At 42.3% G+C, this 22,923-nt stretch overlaps 1 protein-coding gene across 1 annotated transcript in view; it reads left to right on the plus strand.

Moving 5' to 3' along the window:
- The first annotated feature begins 1,529 nt into the window (after window positions 1-1,529).
- Window positions 1,530-22,923, plus strand: part of DCX (doublecortin) — a 146,197-nt gene continuing 124,803 nt past the window's right edge. Inside the window, exons 1-2 of the mRNA XM_069747117.1 lie at window positions 1,530-1,680; window positions 12,854-13,237. Coding sequence (XP_069603218.1) covers window positions 12,874-13,237 — 364 coding nt within the window. The 5' untranslated portion in view covers window positions 1,530-1,680; window positions 12,854-12,873. The remainder of the gene's footprint in view (window positions 1,681-12,853; window positions 13,238-22,923) is intronic.

Consider the following 22,923-nt stretch of genomic DNA (forward strand, 5'->3'; position numbering starts at 1 on the left):
CCAGCTAATTTGGATGAGTGACCCCAGTGAAGCACCCACTACCTGTCTGGTTCAGAGATGAAGATTTTTCCAGGTGGAACCCGATACAAGTTTAATAGAGCAACATTAAGCATTTTGGAGGTTTCACTGATGCTTTGAGGTTTCTCCTCCTGGTCGGAAAACGGAAAGAACCTGGAAAGTGCGTCCGCTTTGAAGTTCTTCTCTGCAGGCTGGAAGTGGAAGACAAAATCACACCTGGCTTAGTGTGAATTTAGGCGCTGTTCGGACTGCAAGTTGGCCAAAGTTGAATAATAGCACAGATATCATGTGCTACTGTCTACAGGACTGTGCATTTATGTTATAGTTTTACTTTCAAACCAGTACTTCTCATTAGTAATTACTTATGCGTGAGTGAATACTTCACACTCTGCAATAGATACTGTATTCATCATAAAATGGTTAGTAATGATAGTAAATGAAGTACAGTACACTTCTTCATAGGACAAAGCTGGACAATGTCATATACCATAACACATGAAAAGAAGCCTGTGCAAGTGATTAGCGATTATTCATGGGTGAAGTGGCATGTAGGCACATATTTCCCCTAACGCATCCACTGCAGGTGTAATGTAACACATAACACCCGGATATGCTGAGGAGCCACCAAAGGAGCGGTCCTCAGTTCTGCACATTAAAGCAGATTCTTCTTGTGAAACGATACTTTTAGGCTACGTTTCCACGATGAGTTTTTGATGTTGCACATTTTCTGCACCATTCCTGCATCTATTAAGTAAAATAGAGTACTTGCATTTTTTCTACAATACACAGAGTAAAAAACTTTCACAACTTTCACAAAAAATGTAGTTTAGGGCACTATTTTAGCAGCGATAATTGCAGAGGTATTTACCTTATGAAATATTTCCATTGCAGGAGTTCTGCCAGGAAAATGGCCTTTGGGAAGGTACCTAATACTTTCCATTTTTCCCTCTTTATATAAGAAATGATTTGAACATGAAGACATGTATTAAAGAACTTTTGTAGAATGCTAAATGTGGTTTAATAGCCAGAGTTTTGATGTCAGGTTCTCTTTAACACATCACAATGTACTGTTTGTTTTTTTTTGTTTTGTTTTATAGGAGAATGAGTAATCCTGCATGATCTTAATTTGGGTCGTTAGGTTTCTTTCAGAGTTGCATGAACTAAACTCAGATCATCAGAGTTTAAGGCGGTTATAATATACAGTATAGATGCTAAAATTCAGCTGTAATCCGGTCGTCTTATACCAGCGTTATTTAAAGCACTCATAACGGAATTAATCTATATTTACGACACTTGCTGATAAATATGCAGTAAACATCAGAACAATTATCCAGCTTTCCAGACGTCTCAGATCTCATCTTCAGGAGCGGCGTAACATAATATCTGAAGAAACACAAGGGATAAAGTGATCGCATGGTCTTGTAGATGTTGGATAAAATTGGGATGGGCCAGGGGATTCTGGAGGCAGGTTAGGAGTTAATTTAGCAGCAGACAAGCGGTTAAACCAAGGCAGGAGGAGTCTGCTCATTTTAGGCACTAGGACCGGGGAGCAGACTCACCCACCCTGGCAGCAATCCTTTGGCTTGAAGCTCGGATAACAAAGGCAGATTGGAAATAGCCTTCATTCCACCAGCATCCTCAGCTTGTACCAGTGCTAGCAGGGTGAGTACGAGCCGCTTTCCAGTAACATCCCTGCATGTGCATTTTAAGGGGACAGTGTGGGAAATGTCTAGAATAGAACCTGTGCCTATTGAAGCATCTTATCATTTGCTGCATGCATCCAGATCACTGCCCTTTATCCGAATCACTCAATATCAATGATTCGCTATTATTTGCGCCTCTTGGTATTCGGAGCACGTATATTGCGCACATTTTAATACCGTGTGGAGTAAAATGTAGCAGGAAGCTTGGGACCGCATAGGGGAGACCTGACGAGGGCTGTCATCCCTTGTGTCACATAGGTGACAGACAGTGATCAGGTCCGTGTGGCGGCAATCGTAAAGGGCGGTTGTTACGGAAACTGCACATTTAACAGACGAGTCGCGAAATAAGGATTAATGCCAAAATATTTCAGTAGATGCAGCGCACGTGTAAAAAAAAAGGGTTCACACTAAATCCGAATGTCTGATAGAATACGCACCGTGTAATAAAATGACACATTATACACCAAATATTTAACATAGACAAGAGTAAATAAAAATAAATATTTACCAAAATAACAAGAAAAATCAATCTTGGTCTACAATCGTCCCCATGTGATTTTAGATCAAGGGGTTTAATAAATATTTTCCTAGTGATTAAAGAGTATTGAGACAATGAATGGAGGGAAAGGTGTGGACGTCCATTGTTAATGCTGCCATATAGTATGTTATCCCACAGCACATTAGTGGGAGGTGAAGGTTGCTGAGATTCTGTAAGATATGTAGGTGATATAGGAGAAGGAAATGGTCATGCGGGATTAACCCCTCGCTGGGCTTTCTTGCATTGCATGCTGCAGATGGGATGTGTTAAGAGTTGCCTTGTTCCACCCATTCTCTGCAGCATGGTGCTTCACGGGGATGTAATAGATGTGTCTGTAGAAATCCACATGTACATTTGTCACACACTCGGCCCTTTAACAATACACAGAGCGGATTCAGGCACTGTTATCTTGTCTGTGTCAAATACTGGCTCTAATTTTGGACTCTGCATTTTCATAATTACTTAATGGGACAAAGAAATAATTTCTGTAAATTTGCCTAACAAATCATATGTGGATTTTTTTTTTTGTTTTGGCTAGTACAGACGTGCGAGAGCTGATATGGGTGAGGGTAGGCTGTGTCTGATCAATAATCCTTTGTTATTGGGAGATGGCCCCTGTGAACCCGGGCTTTATTGGTATGCATCGCAGGAACAATAGTGTCAGGTGCATGTGTCTGGATTTGCATCATCCAGGAAAGGTGGCCTTCAGAATTCATGTTGGAAACACACCCATCCTCCATCTACAAAGGCAGCTACTCTATTACTGTGACACCATGCTTATGCTATGCTGCTGACCTTCACAGACATCAGTGGACCACCGTAGGGTCCCTACACAGCACATAGGTGACATGCATTAGTGATCATGGGGCATACATTTTCCTTCACTACCTGTCAGTAAAACCCTTCAAGGCTACTTCTTCTAACCCTGACATGGCTGACATTATTTGCATTAAACTCTATAGCAAATGTGTACGAGTAAGACTTTGTGCCCCTTGAACCCACTACCAACTATTATTTATTTATTTTACTCACTTATGTAGCGCCATTCATTCCACAGTACTTTACTGACATCATTGTCCCTGTCCCCACTGGTGCTCACAATCCACATTCCCCATCTGTAGTCTTTGGAGAGTGGGAGGAAACCGGAGAACCCAAATCCTCAAGGAGAACACATAAACTCCTCGCTGTTGTTGTCCTTAGTGGGATTTGAACCCAGGACAGTACTGCAAACTAACATTGCTGACCACTGAGCCACCGTGCTCCCCATCAATTATAATCCAAACATTAGCATGGTAGCATACTATCATACGGGGCAGTGAACGTTTTCTTCAAAAGTCATCCTGACTATATGGAGAGGACCATGATCGAAAATGGTCTTCTAAGAGAGGTCCTCTCAAAAAGGATTAGAAGGATGCATGGAACATGGTGAAACAGGCCATTGAAAAGCTCATTTTAAAGAGGTTTAACAATCTTGGCACCCTATTATTAGGATATGCCATCACTTTATGATTGGGGGGCATCCAACCTCTGGGACCCTACTGATCCTGAAGAGGAAGGGGACACAGTGCTGGTGTTGTGTTGTACCCTACTGTACAATGGCGGTGTAGGGACCTGTGGTACCGTCCCATGTGAGTGAACAGCTATTGGGAGCCAGGAATACCGCAGTGCAGGAAAGGGGATACAGGGCTAGTTATGGTGACGTACCGGGCTACATGACCATCTGAGTTTGGACTTTTAATTTTTCCCTTTTTAAACTATGTTGCTATAATACACGGATTTTTCCATTTTGCTGCTATATCTACACCCAGAAGTCGGTCTGGAACCTCCATTCAAGGCAGTTGTCACCAGTTGTTGAGTCAATATACAACTTTTCTATTTTTTTTATTATTCTCACAACCCGGGACTCCACCTAGTGGTGGCATCTCCTAGTGATATTACATTATTTTATAAGATGGAGAAACCTCTTTCAAGAAAGGGTTGAGCTTCTTTATCAGGTGATTTGTTTAGGAGCGGTCCCACTTTATATTAATCTGGATGCCACCAGACAACGTACCATCAACACGTTTCCCACGTTTTTCAACACTTTATTTATACTTTTGAATAAATTACTTCCAAGTCCAAGGTCTACAACTATGGTGTAAATCCCGTCCATAAACATTCGCCTTTATTGGAAGATTCTGTCTGCCTGCTAATGTCTATAGGGCCTGTCTGTTTCCCTGGGGATGACCTGCGTCACTTAGATCTGACAGCTGCTCATCTTCTCTTACTCTGTTGAGCTAACACTCACATGAGGCTGGTATTGGGGGAATTTGGGTTGATGGCGAAAGTTGGCCAAATGAGTTATCAAATATTTATGGGCTGCATTATACACGTCAGCTTCCCTGACATTTGTGTTTTAGTAACATAATGTATTCCCTATAATATAATAATTCTTGAACATAGTGTTGTGCGGTTCCTTTATTATTCTTCTTAGAAATGTAAGCATAAATTAACATCTGGTAGTTTGAGCCTCTACACAGCCTGACAGTCTCCAATCACTGATGACTACGTAGCTGTTTGACAAGAGAAATGGTGACTTAAAGGGGCATTCCCATCGCCAAGATCCTATCCCAATGTCTAGTAAGTGTAATAATAATAATATTAGCAAATACCCCCAATTTAGAAATGTTTATAGTTCTTCTGATTTGCTATGTCTCTTACCCCATGTGTGGGCATTGCAGTAGCTTAGGTATCCCTAGTTACGACCACCCATATAGTGACAGTTAGCTAGTTGTTATTAATGATAACCATGGATACCTAGGCTACTGCAATGCCCGCACATGGGGTAAGTGACGTAGCTAATCAGAAGAACTGTACTACATTTCTTATTGGAGGTATTTGTTAATATTGTTATTATTGCACCTACTACTTATTGGGATAGGATCTTGAAGACAGGAATACCCCCTTAATTTATTTATACATTTATATGAGGAATAACAGAAATATTGCACTATGGAGAATAATAAACAGACAAGTCAGGAGAGGCTGTTTGCTCCGCTTTAAGTAACCCACATTAGGATAACATCCAATATCCACTGTCAAACCTTATGACCTGTGTTTGGCCATAGAATTAGCCATGAATGTTAATTATTTGGACGCATGGCTGATTGACTTTGCTCCATGATATGTCGATTAATGGGCATGTCAGACCTCTAAGTTAGTTTCAGACCGATCAAAACAAAATTAACACTAGCCGCACAGTACGTCTTATGAGATGGACCAGGTGATGGCTGATTGTAGACAAGACCTCAATTGCATAATTCAACCAATGTTGAGTCATCGGAAGGACAATGGTGCTGCTGACTATGGTACAAAAACTATGGAATTTGGTCAAATCTTGTCCGCTGAATAACTTGGGAAATAAATCGAATATATACATTTTTTTAATGCTTTGATGGTGACTAGTGATGAGCGAATATGCTCGGTACTTGAGATTTTCCGAGTATTTTTTAGTGCTCGGAGATTTAGTTTCCATCACCGCAGCTGAATGATTTACATCTGTTATCCAGCTTGATTAAATGTGGGGATTCCCTAGCAACCAGGCAACCCCCACATGTACTCATGCTGGCTAACAGATGTAAATCATTCAGCTGCGGCAAGAAAAACTAAGTCTCCGAGCACTAAAAAATACTTGGAGGACACCCGACTGTGCTCGGGAAATCTCAAGTAACGAGTGTATTCGCTCAACACTAATGGTGACATGTACTTGGCAATATGGTGACTCAACATTAACGAAAGAGATGAATTTGGTCATGTTGGTGGTTATTGTTATACATGTTTTAGTTTATGGGACAGTTCATTTTACTTTGTTAATTTGTAAGCAAAATTCTTTTTTGTTTATTTCATTTTTGTGACATCTACGCTGTAAATCCATAAAAGTGAGCATTTCTGCAGTACACAGCCATTACTGCAATAACTGATGTTCATCGCCAGGCAGGGAATTTAGTCTGTCCCTTCTGTAACGAGTCGTGTAATCCGGATTCGTACAGTATCATGTTAGATTTAGGCAGGTCCTCTAATCCTATCCGAATGTCCTCTCTTACACCATGCCTTGCCTGGCAGCTTTGCCTTTGGTCCTACGACTTGCAGGACATGCCATGTGATAATTGGCTTTCTTGTTGCATCTCTCAGCCATGGCAACTGATTCTTTTGTGTCGACTAAGGCTGCGGCAGAATCAAATAGATGACATCATGCCACATGTGCCGGGAATGTCTTTTATATTTCGGAAATGTGGCTTCTGATGGAATGAAACCGATTCACGAAGATGACTCGTGAGACGCGCTATCAGCCGCACTTGATAAAAGCATTTTTATAGGCAAACATTAAAACAATGCTGCGTAGAAGTCAAGGCTTGGGAATAAAAAAAAAAGAGAGAAGAGAACTTAATGGTGATCACACTTCTGTCACAACTCCTGAAAGGATCCAGTGATCACGTCAGCTGCTTGCAGGACCCGCTTGTGTACGATGATATAGTGGGAAGAACTTGGCACTACATGAAGTATTTTATTTTTATCACTCATATGGCGTTTCCTATAATAATAAGACCTTCGTTAGATATGAGAGCAGCAGGTAGCACTGGGGGAGCAGAGATGGCGGTGCGGCGATAATTTGATTGAGATATGCTTATTGCATCTTTAAAAGGGAGTGTTAATCTTTGGCTTTATTATATGCGATGGATCCATACTTGGGTTCTGCCCTTCTAGAGTTGGTGCCAATTGGTTAGCACATTCTACTCCTCCATTGCCCATGACAGTGGTCTGTGGCCACTGCTGATGTCTGTGGCTCTTCGTTTGATTTACCAGTCTGCTGTGAGGTCTTTGTTGCGGAATCCTATCAGCAGGTAAGAGGCGGTTTGCTCTCTCCCATGTTAGAGATCACTGTCCTGGCCGATGGAATAGGACGTGACAATAAATTTGCACCAACTTCACATGGACTATATGATGATGCAGGAGAAACGATACCCAGAAGTTTGGGCCATAACCTTGAGAGCCTGTCATGTATGTTTTACTCTAACACTACTTATTTCTGAGAAAACATAAGTAAAAGCCGGTTGAGGACCATGCGTCTAAGGCCTCTTTCACACTTCAGTTGTTTGGCGTCTGTCTAAAACTGCCATTTTCCTCACATAACGGATCCATCAATTTTTTTTGACGGATCCGTTATTTTCCCATAGACTTGCATTAGCGACGGATTGTGACGGATGGTCGTCCTTTCCATCCGCCATGCGACGGATTCGTCGAAATTTGGCAGACGTTTTCTGGACATAGACGGACATTGAAACATTTTTTGTCAACGCCGAAATGGCGGATCGCGACGGATCCGTCGCGTTCGCAATTCCATAGAATGGCCGCCTATGGCCGTCATTTCGGCGGATCCGTCGCCCCAATCCATTTTTTCAATTGCGCATGCTCCAAAAAGTAGATACTTTTCCCAGACAACCCCCAAGTAACGGATCCATCAAAAAAACGGATCCGTTAGACCCGTTTTCTCAACAATTGTGAAGGATCCGTCAATCCGTCACTATGTCGGTAGTGACTGACGCCAAACAACTGAAGTGTGAAAGAGGCCTAAGATGTCCCGGCAGCTTCTCCCCTTAGACTGACAGGTCTCTCCCTCTACTTACACATAGGGAAAGAACTATCAGTTTTGAAGAGCAGAGCAGCAGAAAAGATGTCTGGTCTACCACTTGGACAAGTCATTCAAGAAACATGGCTGCTGGTCGGCCTATAAATCTGTGTTTGCACCACAGCATTTAAAGGGATAGAAGTCTGCAGTCACTACTCACTATGTTACTGGAGACTAGTAAATCCTCACACTGTGGGCTGTCAGGATTCTCCGGTGCCGGGAGCGGGCGGTCCTGTGACCACAAGTATGGAATTTGCATACTTCCGGCCACATTCCGACTGGACTGTGCCCACCCTCGTACAATAAATGTCCTTTTAGCGAGTCCACGCACAATTTTGTTGGCATGTGACTTCAAGTATGCAAATCACATATTTGTGTTCACACATCCGCCGGCGCTGAAGATCCATTCCTCATAGCACGCAGTGCGCGCGATGTGAGGATTCGCAAGTCTGCAGTCACATGGAGTGACTGCAGACTTGTAGCCTGAGACCGGAAAACCTCTTTCAGAGTTAAACCTTCATAGCTGGAATAATGCAGGGAGTATCTGATTCATGAGGCACGTGGGTCTGGCAGCACGAATCTGCTGTCAGGTTCCCTAAAACACAGAACAAGTAAAAACTCCCGTTCCTATACTTCTATCCAGCATTATTGGGAATATTGCTATAACTCTTTTTACGGATCTATTTTCCTATTTTTTTATTTTCTGATTTTATATCATCTTGAATCTGTAATGTAGTGACAAACATTTGGTACGGCTATGAAGTTCCTGGCAATTAACGCAAGCTGTCAGCTGTCTGTATCATGGTGAATAAGCAGGCGGGTCTCACACACATTCATCACATTCTGCAAAGTGCTCAAATACTGCCGGCCACAATGGATTTAATGTGATTGTATACTTTTAGATGAGTCCTACCTGAGTCTATACAATTGTATCTTTTCAAAAACTGGTTGCTTTGGCGTTTCCGTCCACGTATGTGCTATATATTATGGGACTGCATTAAAATTCACTAATACATGTATTTCTATTCTTACAAGACCTAGCAATCCTATAATAATAAGGCTCTGGTCCATAAGGCAGGATAGGTCCAAAATCCCTGGCTTTTCTCCACTTTTCTCCACTTCTATACTTGCTGTTCTTTCAGGAAATCCACCTGTACATTTGTGTTAATAGATTAACTCAGATCCCATTGGTCATTGTAAGTGGTGGATAATGGTGTTATCAGCTGTGTATAGAGGTAATACCTGTCACTTTAATCCTGCCTGTGATGATAATGAAACGTCTGAAAAGTCTTCTTTTAAAGGAACAGGAGTCTAAATAACCCCAATGACCAGTGTGAAAATTGTTATTTTTTATACTGATTGGCTATTTTTTTTTTTTTTAAATGCTACATTCTTTAAATACTTTTAACTCAAGAAGCTGACTTAAATATGTAACTTTCAGATGATACATTCCCTATAAGTATAGATGCCATGTTTTTTAACTTATGTTTGTGGATAGGTTTAGGTGTTGCAGGAGGCTGCCTTACTATAAGATCATTATGTAATATTTTCAGGATCAAAAATTGTTATCTATTGTTTTTCTAAAAGGGGTGTATATGAAAATGTGTGTGAATTAGATTATATAGGGCACTGGTGGATACAGACAGAAGAGGGCCCCTGTGCAAGAACAATAAAGGGGTCTTTTGCAGTCCAGTAGCTCATCATAGTGCACTAATCCACCTGCTTTGGAGGTAGAAGTTGCCCCCTTACCTTTTGGGCCCCGATGCAGCTGCACAGGTTGTACCACTGACATGTCCGCCCCTGATGTAGGGTATTTACTGTAATATAGTGAGAAATTTACAGACATCTGTATATCATACACAAAACCGATAGAAATTGTAATATAGTGAGAAATTTACAGACATCTGTATATCAGACACAAAACCGATAGAAATTGTTTTGTTTTTTACCGAAAAGGGACCTTTCAATGGATTATTTTACTGAGTACGTTGTCCGATTGGTGCTGCCCTGATGACTCTGGAATAGTTTTTCTTTATCTTCTGTGCCTCTTTATTCCAAACTTGTGCCCCCTGGTTATAATAGTGCAAATTTTCCCTTCAATCAATTCGGTGTATACAACAGAACTTCTCATTGGGTGCGGTCATATTTTGATTGGGCAGAATCATAAGATAAAAATCAAATGGACACAGAGAAGTTCTGTAATACCCGCCCAGTTTGTTAAAGGAAAAATTTGTACCATTATTACCAGAGACGTAACTTTGCAACAAAGGAGCTCAGAGAAGAAGAAAAACTGTTCCAAAATCAGTGAAACATCACCATCAGGTCCATCAGAAGAGGGACCGTATTTTTCGAACTATGAGATGCACTTTTTCCCAAAAAATGTTTGGGAAAAATGGGGGTGCATCTTATAGTCTGAATGTACTTACCAGGAGTGTGGCGGCAGCAGGAGTTTGGCGATTCTGCTGGCCCTGGGATGGGCAGAGGGGGTGTTCGGTGGTCTGACTCTGCAGGGAGATGATGGCTCCCATCCCAGACTGGTGAGGCAGTATTTAATGGTGTTCGGTGAAGCGGGGGGCTCCGCCCACGTGTTTTGAGAGCCAGAAGCCTCCGCACTTCCATTGCTGCGGCCTTCAGGAAAATGGCCATCGTAGACGGTGCATGCAAAGATTGAGATTTCTGTGCCGAGATCTTAATCTGCGCATACACCTCCTACAGTGGCCATTTTTCAGGATGCCACCGCATTGTAGCAATGGATGTGTGGGGGCTCCGGGCTTTCACAAAATGTCAGTGGAGCCCCCATACCACAGAGCACTGCCGAACAGTCTAGGATAGGAGTCATATAATCTCCCTGCAAAGCTGGACCACCAAACATCATCTCCACCAGTGCTGCCAATCCCCCCCCCAGGTAACCTGAATTCAGACTGTGTGACGGACCCCCATTTGACGCATCATTTTTTCCCCTCTATTTTCCATCTGAAAATTTGGGGTGCGTCTTATAGTCTGAAAAATACGATAGTCAGTTTAAATTAAATATCCAGTGAAATATCCCTTTTAATACTATAATAGACCCCCTACAAGAATATTTACTGTAACTGTATCTATAATTGAAATATCTCAAGAATCATCCTCCTTCCTGTTATTCTTGTGGTTCTTGCAATCTACTATATAATTGTCTACGGGTCACTTCCGTCTGTCTGTCTGTCTGTCACGGATATTCATTGATCGCGGCCTCTGTCTGTCATGGAAATCCCAGTCACTGATTGGTCGCGGCAAAACAGCCACGACCAATCAGCAAAGGGCACAGTCCGGAAGAAAATGGCCGCTCCTTACTCCCTGCAGACACTGCCCGACGCCCGCATACTCCCCTCCGGTCACCGCTCACACAGGGTTAATGCCGGCGGTAATGGACGCACTCCGTTACCGCCGCTATTAACCCTGTGTGTCCCCAACTTTTTACTATTGATGCTGCCTATGCGGCCTCAATAGTAAAAAAAAATGTAATGTTAAAAATAATAATAATAAAAAAAAAAAAAAAAAACTGTTATACTCACCCTCCATAGTACGCCGAGCAACTCGAGCCTGCCGCCATCTTCCGTTTCCAGCGATGCATTGCGAAATTACCCAGAAGACTTAGAGGTCTCGCGAGACCGCTAAGTCATCTGGGTAATTTCGCAATGCATCCTGGGAACGGAATATGGCGGCAGCCGTGCGCCTATCGCCGGAGCTTCGCTGGATCCCAGGGGTGAGTATATAACTATTTTTTATTTTAATTATTTTTTTATATGGGGTTATATCTATAGGGATATGGTGCCCACAATGCTGTATACTACGTGTGCAGTGTTAGAAACCGCGTGGCTCTGTGCTGTATACTACATAGGCAGTGTTATATACTATGTGGGCTGTGTGATATACTCCGTGGGCTGTGCTAGATATTACATGGCCACTGCTATATACTGTGTGGGCAGTGTTATATACACTACGTGAGTGGACAATATACTACGTGACTGGGCAATATACTATGTGACTCTGTGCTGTATACTACGTGGCTCTGTGCTGTATACTACGTCGCTGGGCAATATACTACGTGACTGGGCAATACACTACGTAACTGGGCAATATACTACGTGACTGGGCAATATACTACGTGGCTCTGTGCTGTATACTATGTGGCTCTGTGCTGTATACTACGTCGCTGGGCAATATACTACGTGACTGGGCAATATACTACGTGACTGGGCAATATACTACGTGACTGGGCAATATACTACGTGACTGGGCAATATACTACGTCGCTGGACAATATACTACGTGAGTGGGCAATAAACTACGTGGCTGGGCAATATACTACGTGGCTGAGCAATATACTACGTGACTGGGCAATATACTACGTGACTGGGCAATATACTACGTCGCTGGACAATATACTACGTGACTGGGCAATATACTACGTGGCTGGGCAATATACTACGTGGCTGGGCAATATACTACGTGGCTGGGCAATATACTACGTGGCTGGGCAATATACTACGTGGACATGCATATTCTAGAATACCCGATGCGTTAGAATCGGGCCACCATCTAGTTAATCCTATAAAATTCTATTTAGGACAAAAATCCTCAGACAAAGTGTCACCTTTTCAGCAATAAACTTAGCTCATTAATCTTTGAGGACCAGAGAATGCCCGGGATCTGCATGGGCTCAGGTGTTATGGCTGCTGTTTGTCTCAATTAGCCATCCCTGCTTTCCCCCATGCCTCAGTTGAGTCACTTTTGGTATAAATTATTTACATACTTTGAGTAACATGAGAATGTGTGCCAGTAACAAGTAAAAGGAATTATTAATGTTACAAGGGGATTGCCCTGTTTTGTAGTATCTCTGGGCGAGACACGCGAGAAACATTCTCATCTCTGCATGAATGACTCTTTTAGGTCTCCAGAGGCGCTAAGACATGGAGCTCGAATTTGGTCACTTTGATGAAAGGGATAAGACTTCCAGGAATGCACGAACATCTCGAATGAACGGATTGCCCAGTCCCACACACAGCGCCCACTGCAGTTTTTACAGAACCCGCACTTTGCAAGCTCTCAGCAACGAGAAGAAAGCTAAGAAGGTCCGCTTCTACCGCAATGGAGATCGATATTTCAAGGGAATAGTGTATGCCGTGTCTCCTGACCGGTTCCGAAGTTTTGACGCCCTGCTGGCTGACCTCACCAGGTCACTCTCTGATAATATTAATTTGCCCCAGGGCGTTCGCTACATTTACACCATCGATGGAATCAACAAAATTTCCAGTATGGATGAACTGGAGGAAGGTGGGTTTAAATTTTCTTACCTTTATATGACATTTATGCAAAAAAAAAAATATATATTTTGGCTGAAATATATTTGACTTCTCCATTATGTATCATATCATACCATGACACTTTATACAAGTTCAAAATAAACTGGAGAAATATATATTAAATTCAGCCTTTTTTATACCAAAATGTGTTGGCAGAAGTAATTGAGCCCCACAGCCAGAGAGGAACCTCCTCCTCCTCTCCTGAGGTGCCATACTCCGTGCTCACACCTCCCCCGTCAGATCTGCTGAATCAATCTCTCCTGTTGCCTAGCAGCGCATAGTCGCTGTGCCGTCTAGTCCTATAGAGTCTGCATCGTAAATCATTTCTTGCATTTTTTTTCCACGATTTTCCTAAATCGCGATAAATTTGCTGCGTTTTCTCCCACGATTTTCCAAAATCGCTGTAAAAATGCAGAGATTTTGTCCTGAGCTTTTTTTAAATTGGGTCCAAAATGTGGCGATTTTGCAGCGATTTTAGAAAATTGTGGCAAAATAAGCACATTCTGATTGCATCTTGCAAACATACCCTAAGGCTTCTTTCACACTTCAGTTGTTTGGCGTCAGTCTGCTCCGACATCGTGACGGATAGGCGGATCCGTCAAAATTGTTGAGAAAACGGTTCTAACGGATCAGTTTTTTTGACGCATCCGTGTATCTGGGAAAAGTATCTACTTTTTGGAGCATGATCAATTGAAAAAGCGGATTGGGGTGATGGATCCGCCAAATGACGGTCGTGACGGATCCGTCGCCCGTAGGCGGCCATTCTAGGAAATGGCGGACGCGACGGATCCGTCATGAACCGCCATTTCGGCGCAGACAAAAAACGTTGCAATGTCCGTCAATGTCTAGATGACGTCCGCCAAATTTCAACGGATCCGTCACATGGCGGATGGAACGGACGACCATCCGCCACAATCCGTCGCTAATGCAAGTCTATGGGAAAATAGCGGATCAGCCAAAAAAAAAAATGGCGGATCCGCTATTTGATGAAAACGGCGGATTCAAACTGACGTCAAAAGACTGAAGTGTGAAAGAGACCTAAGCTATCGATCATCTATCTATCATCTCCTATAAAGATCCCCTTGCTGAAGTTTAATCCAATGTATATGAAGCTGCCGGACCGTCCTCTGACCGCCAATGTAAACTGTGGTCTAGGAGGTTGGATTTTTCTTGCTGATTTGTTTTTCTGGAGATAAGTGCCACTAGTCAGAATCGCCAGGCAGACACTCATTTTTCTGCTAAAACAACTTGCATGTTCAGCAGAGACGGTTGTGCGTATTAATCGAGAAGTTGGCCAACAACTATATAATGTGTAAACACATGTTGTCTATTCAAGTAATTCAGGGGGGACATTAGTATGCTGTATTTCATATTGGTAAAGGTGGTTCCCAGGACACTGTATGTGACTGCAGACCTCCGAATTGTGACAGCGTAAGTCCACGAGAAGCAATGATTCCCTGGTATTACCGATGCAGGCAGATGTGCCATTTCCATACTTGTGGTCCCGTTCCAACTAGAGTCATTCACATTCTCTCAGTAGAAGTGAATTGAAAGCAGCCAGATGAGTCTAGTCGTCATGTGGCCGCATGAATGCAAATCATATCAATGTGGACACGTGACCACCCGCTCACCATGCTGTCAAAATTCATCAGTCTGCAGTCAGATAAAGTCACAGCAGACTTCTGTCCCAAGCCATTTTAATGCACCATGCATTGCAATTACGAAGCCACAGTCTACTAGTCTATGATAAATCCATTATGGCTATTTGAAAAAGGAGAGGGAAAAATAAAAACATAACTAAAGTTGTCCTTAAGGGGCTAAAGGTTTTGTATCTAGTTTATAAGCATTTCACCTATCCATGATCTCTGGGGGGGGGCAGATCACTGAGATCTCAACGTTACCAAGAACAGAGTTCCATTAAACCCTGTTTGAAAGTAAGTGAGATTAAAAGGAATCTGTCAGCAGGTTTTTGCTATTTAATCTGAGAGCAGCATAATGTAGGAGCAGAGACCCTGGTTCCGGCGATGTCACTTGATGTAGACTCAATACAATCAGTGTTTTATTAGCAGGAGATTATCAGTACTAGTTCTCACGTGCAGCCAGTCCAGCTAATCCCAGTAACCCCGCCCCCACCACTGGTTAGCAGATTGCTGACCATGCACAGTGTACGCGGGACGCTGTCAATCAGTGGTGTAGGCGGGGTTATACAGAGCTCAGGATTCCGAGCACTGCTAGATCTACAGCAGAGAAAACAGGGATATTATCTAAACTGCACCCAGCAGCCCAGTAAGTGGTACATCACTGGAATCGGGCTCTTTTTTCCTACATCTTGCAGCTTTCAAATTCTATAGCAAAAGTCTTTTATAGATTCCCTTTAAGTGCAGCTCTGTTCTGATCATTCTTTACGGGACTGCTGCAGAACACAGCGCTCAGCTATCCAGCATTACAACAGAAAACTAAAGGAGCAGAGCTGCACATGCTCGATCACTGCTCCCTTCAGACAGGGTTCTGCAGAGCTTTGTTCTCTAGACACCCTCTGCTAAATTCATTCCAAGGCCATGTTCCCACCTTCAGTATTTGGTCAGTATTTTACCTCAGTATGTGTAAGCCAAAACCAGGAGTGGGTGATAAATACAGAAGTGGTGACGTGTTTCTATTATTGTTCCACTCCTGGTTTTGCCTTACAAATACTGAGGTAAAATACTGACCAAATACTGAACGTGTGAACGTGGCCTTCATGAGACCAGCTAGTGTCCAGCACTCCCGTTAGGAATGAATGGAATGGAGGATCGCATGATCATCACCACTCTATTCACAGGGGCCTGTGAGAGGAAATCAGTAAATTACCTAATGTTTAAATCAGATTTTTTTTGTTACTTTTTAGTATTTATTTCTTTATTTATTATTTTACATTTCACAGTCTGCATTGAAAAATAAAAATGACAAGCCTTGCAATTTTCATGCTGGACATTGAGGCTATTCTAGAATTATACTTCATGGTCTTTTAAGAAATCCAAATGTATATTAGCAGTAATAGATAGGCCCTATCTTCTGTATTGAAGCATCTAATGAGTGTGTGCAAGTGTTGTCATGAAACGAAGAGGAGCTGTGACATCGCCAACTGTGAACATAGGATCCTGTGTTAGTAGCTGTTGTAAGGTAGCGGCTTTCGTGTCCGTTCGGCAATGAGGCAGTGACCAAAAAAATTTCAACTTAAACAACTTTATTTTCCAACTTATAAACTAAAACTTTATTCTCATGTTCATGGAATGTTCATGTCAATCAGTCCGTTGCCATGGACGACTGCACCACCACATAATCCGTGGGTGGGGTAATCGCTTGCTAAAGTCTCTGGTGTTTCACACAGACAGGCCTGCACAAGGCTCCTGCTCTGTTCCATGGGAAATCCAATACTGACACACCCAAACATCAACGGAAAGTATAAATGGGAATCGTGGACATGGGCCACTGCCAAGACCTGGAATGGAGGGAGAGATCCATCCCACCACCATCCTACAGATCTCTCCAAAAATAAAAGGCCGTGTCAGGTTTTCTTAAACCTTGGTCAGATAGTTTGACCAAATCCTCAGCGGTTTTGTATGCTTCTATGCATATCCTGGGCGACACATAATGGCCCTCGTATACGAGTCCCCTCACAACCTCACACTGTGTATAGAGGTGTTGCCTCTTATTGTAATCCTGCCAGTTTTGTAATGAGACTTCTGAAAACTCTACCTGAATGGACCGCAATTGAGTCTAAAACAGCACCAATGGCCAGTGTGGAAATTGCAAGGTTTTTTTAACTAATACAGAGGATATGGAAAAAAAATCAAAAATTAAAAAAAAAATACAATTAATGCAAAAACCTGATTTAAACAATAGGTAACTTCCTGATGATACATTTCCTTTAACAAACCCCCAATGACCAGCTGACATTGACAAGATGAGCCACATTTTGCTGTATATTTACTGTGTAGTGTTCAATGTACAGAAGTATCCACTTCAAAATGACAAATATATGATCCTGGCACAGGAGAGTGCAACTCCGCACCTAGCAATACAAATTCAATGGCTTTTGTTCTGTTAAGAGTTCACTTTCTCTGTGATGTATTTTTCTCTGTGTTAAGATCAGGTACATCGGTATAGCAAAACCGAGTCATGTATGTCAGATGGAGGCCATTATTAATAACAATAAGTGGTTATGTAAAGTCAGAGATCTAAGTGGAGAATTCTACTATATGGCGTCCATATGACCCAATTGGAAATATGAAGAACCTCAAAGGGAGAAAAATGCAAGCCGAAAAATACAAAGTTATTTTTATTCAATAAAATAGAAAAAAATAAAAAACACACAAAGTAATATTGAGACGTCAGACATGGTGCGGTACAAAAAAGAAGGGGAACACCTGGTTTATATATGATATACAGTAAGAACCCAACTACTCAGTTATAAAAAGAGTACCACACACACACACACATATATATATATATATATATATATATATATATATATATACCAGACAGGAAGATAGTTAAGCAGTTTATACAATGCCTAGAAGGTGTCAATCAGGAGGTGGGTAAGGTTATGTTCACATGTCCAATAATGATCATTTAGAGCGGATCCAGCAGCAACGCGTTGGCAAAAAAATGTTGTGCAGACTGGATCCAGTAAGCAAAAACGGATGTGTTACAAATTAAAGAAAAATGGAAGGCTAATTAACAGATCAGTTTTCTATAGACTTCAATGTTTAAAAAGGGATCCAGCAGAGATCAGCTATATAAAAACGGACTGGCCATGTTCACATGTTGCGGTTTTTACCGCGGAACCGCAGCGATTTTGCCGCTGCGGGTCCGCTGCAGTTTCCATTGCGTTTACAGTAACATGTAAACCCTATGGAAACCGCAAACCGCTGTGCGCATGCTGCGGCAAAAACCGCGCAGGAAGGCAGAGGTTTACAACCCGCAGCATGTCACTTCTTTGTGCAGAATCGCAGCGATTCTGCACCCATAGGAATACATTGAACCGCTTACTTCCCTCATGGGGCTGTGCCCACCATGCGGGAAGTAAGCAGAGAATGTGCAGGTGGCACCCGGAGTGGAGGAGAGGAGACTCTCCTCCAGGCCCTGGGAACCATATTTGTGTAAAAAAAAAAAGAATTAAAATAAAAAATGATATACTCGCCTCCCAGCGCTGTACGTGGCCGTCCGATCTCAGGTTGCTATGCGAGCAGGACCTGCGGTGACGTCGCGGTCACATGACCGTGACGTCGCGGTCACATGACCGTGACATCACGAAGTTCCTTCTCGCACAGCATCTTTGGAACCGGACCGCCACCTGCAGCGCCGAGGAGATCGGGACGTCAAAGGGTGAGTATATAATTATTTTATTATTTTTAACATTACTATTGATGCTGAATATGCAGCATCAATGGTAGAACAAGTGCATGATTAAACCCGTGGCGGAACCCGCAACACAAACCGTGATAAATCTGCAGGGATAACCGCAGCGGGTTTGCCCTGCAGATTTATCAAATCCGCTGCGGGAGAACCCGGGGGAGAACCCGCAGCCCCCTTCCTACGTGTGCACATAGCCTTAAGTTGTTTTTGCACAACTTTTACCAAAGGATTGCTGCTGGATCTGTTCTACCTAGTCAGTACTGGACATGTGACCATATAAACAACAGAGACACCAGGAGTGAATAATCCAAGAAAAAATGTACTTACAAAGTTTTACACTTTATTACATTACAAAAAGGCACATAATAAACAAAATTGTATCATGACAAAAATTGTTTTTACAGAGAGGGATCAGTAACAAAGAATGTGGGTCTCAAAAATTATATATATAATGAGGTGGGTACAGCATTCATCACAACATATATAAGGTGCTAGTGCTGCAATGGACAGGTGCATTGTCCAATTAACATGGCTTAATATTAGTTATTTGCAAGTCCTCAGCAAGCAGGATACATAAAGTGCCATATGCCAGTATAATAACACGCTGCTACCTATCTCATAAGTGCTAGAGTGCTCTTACCCATTGTACCTCTCTGAGACTCCACACATGTATCCCCAACGCGCGTTTCGCGATGGCTTCTTCAGGGGGCCATGTGAACATAGCCTAAGAGACCAGGGACCCATCACACCCAACGAGCGTTTCGCATAGAAATGCTTTGTCCAGTGGAAGAACTTACGGTGTATGTGTTCCTTCTTTTATGCACCTTACCTTGCCTGTCATGTCTCAATGTTACTTTGTGTGTATTTTTTTCTGTTTTATTTAATAAACATGACTTTCTTCGTATTTTTTGGCTTGCATTTTTCTTCTTTTGGGGTTCTTACTAATAATGCACAAAAGCCTTTTACATGGATTATGCCTGTAGATGTCCAATTATGGATATGGACAAGAGTTGTCTTTTCGAGACCACCACACTGGTTAACATAATATATTTTATTTTAGAAAAGTAAAATGAAATTCTATTCCAAATCTGCCAACATTTCCCCAATGCTGAATGTATCGTGGAAAATTGGAGAATGTAATGTTGGCTGAGAATTTATCTCGGTCATGGGAGTCTTTCTATTCCTCAGATGTCTCTAAATTGTTTTTCATTTATAAACAAACATTATATTCTCTGCATTGGTCCTGTATACATAAATTGTCACATATTACATTGTTCTTTCCAGGAAACATTTTGCTTTTAACCTTGGAGAATAGAAGCCTCTGGGCTGGATTATGTGCTGCCATAGACTTGGATAACTTTGCCTTAAAAAGCAGTAAATGCTCGCTTTAGATGTTGGAAAACCACTTAGGGCTTGGCATATAATGACTTAGTCTCTCCAGGAGGTGCACACGCCTCTGTAATTTATGGAGAATACGAATTACTTAAAAAGCATTTATGGCATGCTTTAGACACACAGCTGATTTAGGGAAAAAAGAACCTCAAAATCTGTAGTGCGAATGGCATAACATCTGCGGGCAGGATATTCATTTCCTATCTGTGTGGGTCGAGCCCATACACATTCTTTGTGCGGATTCCGCATTGGTTTACACCTGCTCCATAATAGGAATCCGCACAAAAACCGCAAAAATATTCCGCAGAAAATCCGCAGTGCGGGTTACCTGCGGATTTACCAAAATCAGTCTGGAAAAATCCGCAGAGCAATCCGCAACGTGTGCACGTGGCTTAATACCGTAACCCATGTAGAACATTATTATTATTATTTATTATTATAGTGCCATTTATTCCATGGCGCTTTACATGTGAGGAGGGGTATACATATTAAAAACAAATACAGTAATCTTAAACAATACAAGTCATAACTGGTACAGGAGGAGAGAGGACCCTGCCCGCGAGGGCTCACAATCTACAGGGGATGGGTGAGGATACAGTAGGTGAGGGTTGAGTTGGTCATAGCAGTTTGGTGGAATGATAGTTACTGCAGATGGTAGGCTTGTCGGAAGAGGTGGGTTTTCAGGTTCCCTTTGAAGGTTTCGATGGTAGGTGAGAGTCTGATATGTTGTGGTAGAGAGTTCCAGAGTAGGGGGAAGTGCGGAAGAAATCTTGTATGCGATTATGGGAAGTGGAGATAAGAGTGGAATAGAGAAAAAGATCTTGTGAGGATCAGAGGTTGCGTGCAGGAAAGTACCGGGAGACGAGGTCACAGATGTATAGAGGAGACAGGTTGTAGATGGCTTTGTATGTCATGGTTAGGGTTTTGAACTGGAGTCTCTGGGTAATAGGGAGCCAGTGAAGGGATTGACAGAGAGGAGAGGCTGGAGAATAGCGGGGGGAAAGGTGGGTTAGTCAGGCAGCAGAGTTTAGGATAGATTGGAGGGGTACGAGAGTGTTAGAGGGGAGGCCACTGAGCAGGAGGTTGCAGTAATCAAGGCGGGAGATGAGTGGATGGACTAGGGTTTTTTGCAGATTCTTGATTAAGGAATGTACGGATTCGGGAAATATTTTTTTAGTTTGAGTAGGCCAAAATGGAAAGGGCTTGGATATGTGGTTTGATGGAGAGATCAGAGTAAAGGGTTATCCCGAGGCAGCAAGCTTGTGGGACTGGGGAGAGTGAACAGCCATTTACTTTAATAGATAGGTCCGTTGAGAGGGTTGAGTGACATGGGGAAAAATGATGAATTCTGTTTTGTCCTTATTAAGTTTTACAAATCTAGCACAGAAGACAAATGAAATAGTGGGCAGACATTGTGGGATTCTGATTAGTAGGGAGATGATATCGGGTCTAGAGATGTAGATCTGTGTGTCATCAGCATAAAGGTGATATTGAAAGCTGTGTCCCATGCCAACGGGGCAAATGGAGAAGAGCAGGTCCCTAGGACTAAACCTTGCGTGACACTGACAGATAGGGGGTGAGGTGAGGAGGTGGCATGTGAGTGGGAGACGCTGAATGTCCGGTCTGTTAGGTATGACGAGATCCAAGATAGGGCCAAGTCTAGGATGCCAAGAGATAAGAGGGTCTGTAGTAATAGGGAATGGTCCACTGTGTCAAAAGCAGAGGACATTTCCTTTAATATGAAGGTGAAGTGCTTTTAATCAAGTGCAGGAGTAGGAGGAATAAGACGCTGCGGTCTTCTGGCTCATCTCTAAACCCATGACAGTGACTTAGCAGTGTGCCTACTGTACTGTTGTCATTTGACAAGTTTTTTTTCCGAAGTTTAAACACATAAATGTCTCATGTTGCAGTCTTGAAGTTTTCCTTACATCACCACATCTAATACCAATGCAGAGTTATTCCTGCTTCATCTCATGTAATTGCTTTTTGATGGTGTTTTAATATAGGATTAGTCAATTTGCAAACCTAAGTACTTTTATCTGACAAAGATCAAAGACTTTGCATATGAGAAAGAATTTATAGTTTGCTGAATAGCAGAGTGGATTTTAATAAGTAGATCTTACTCATTTGTTTATTACAGGATCTCACCGCTGCCTCGAATTAAGGCCGAGCTTAATGTTTAAAGTAGGGTCATGGTAACTTGTAGAGACAGTGGACCTCCCTGGAGCCAAATTGTATTCTAGCGTGATAAGGAAAAAAATCTACGCGGGGTTATCCTCTGTCATTGAGAAGGTTTAGTTCACATCTGCTTTATAGTTAAGCCATGACACACTGCTTGACTGATATCACCGTACCTAATGGGTCACAGTGATTTATCATGGGTACCTTCATAGTGTCCATCTGTTTGACTGAAAATAATAGCTGTGCATGCACAGGTATGGATCCTGTCAAATCTGCAACAGAGTATCTGATGTAAATGTGAACATAGTCTAAGAATAAAGAAAAAATATGATGCAACCCAACAATGTTATATAAGTTAGATGATCCTGACTGCAGTAGTTTCTAACACCATAATTTCTTGTAGCATATCTCCATAATTGCTAACTTCGCCACATAACTATTAGCCCCTGGACCAATTACTTTCCTGATCATTGGCCAATGAAACAATGCCACCAATTAGCCAATGAATAAGAAGAGGTTGAGATATGCAGGTCTTATAATCATCATAGCTGGCAGCACGTCCTAACTGTATGAGGACAGTACGATTATATTAAAGATCATTTGTCCCATACAGTTTGCATCAAGCCATGAAATAAAGGCTTAAAGGGGTTGTCAGGGACTTTAACATTGATGGCCTATCCTTAGGAT

This window comes from Ranitomeya imitator, chromosome 2, assembly GCF_032444005.1.
Source record: "Ranitomeya imitator isolate aRanImi1 chromosome 2, aRanImi1.pri, whole genome shotgun sequence".
In the NCBI taxonomy this organism is placed as follows: domain Eukaryota; kingdom Metazoa; phylum Chordata; class Amphibia; order Anura; family Dendrobatidae; genus Ranitomeya; species Ranitomeya imitator.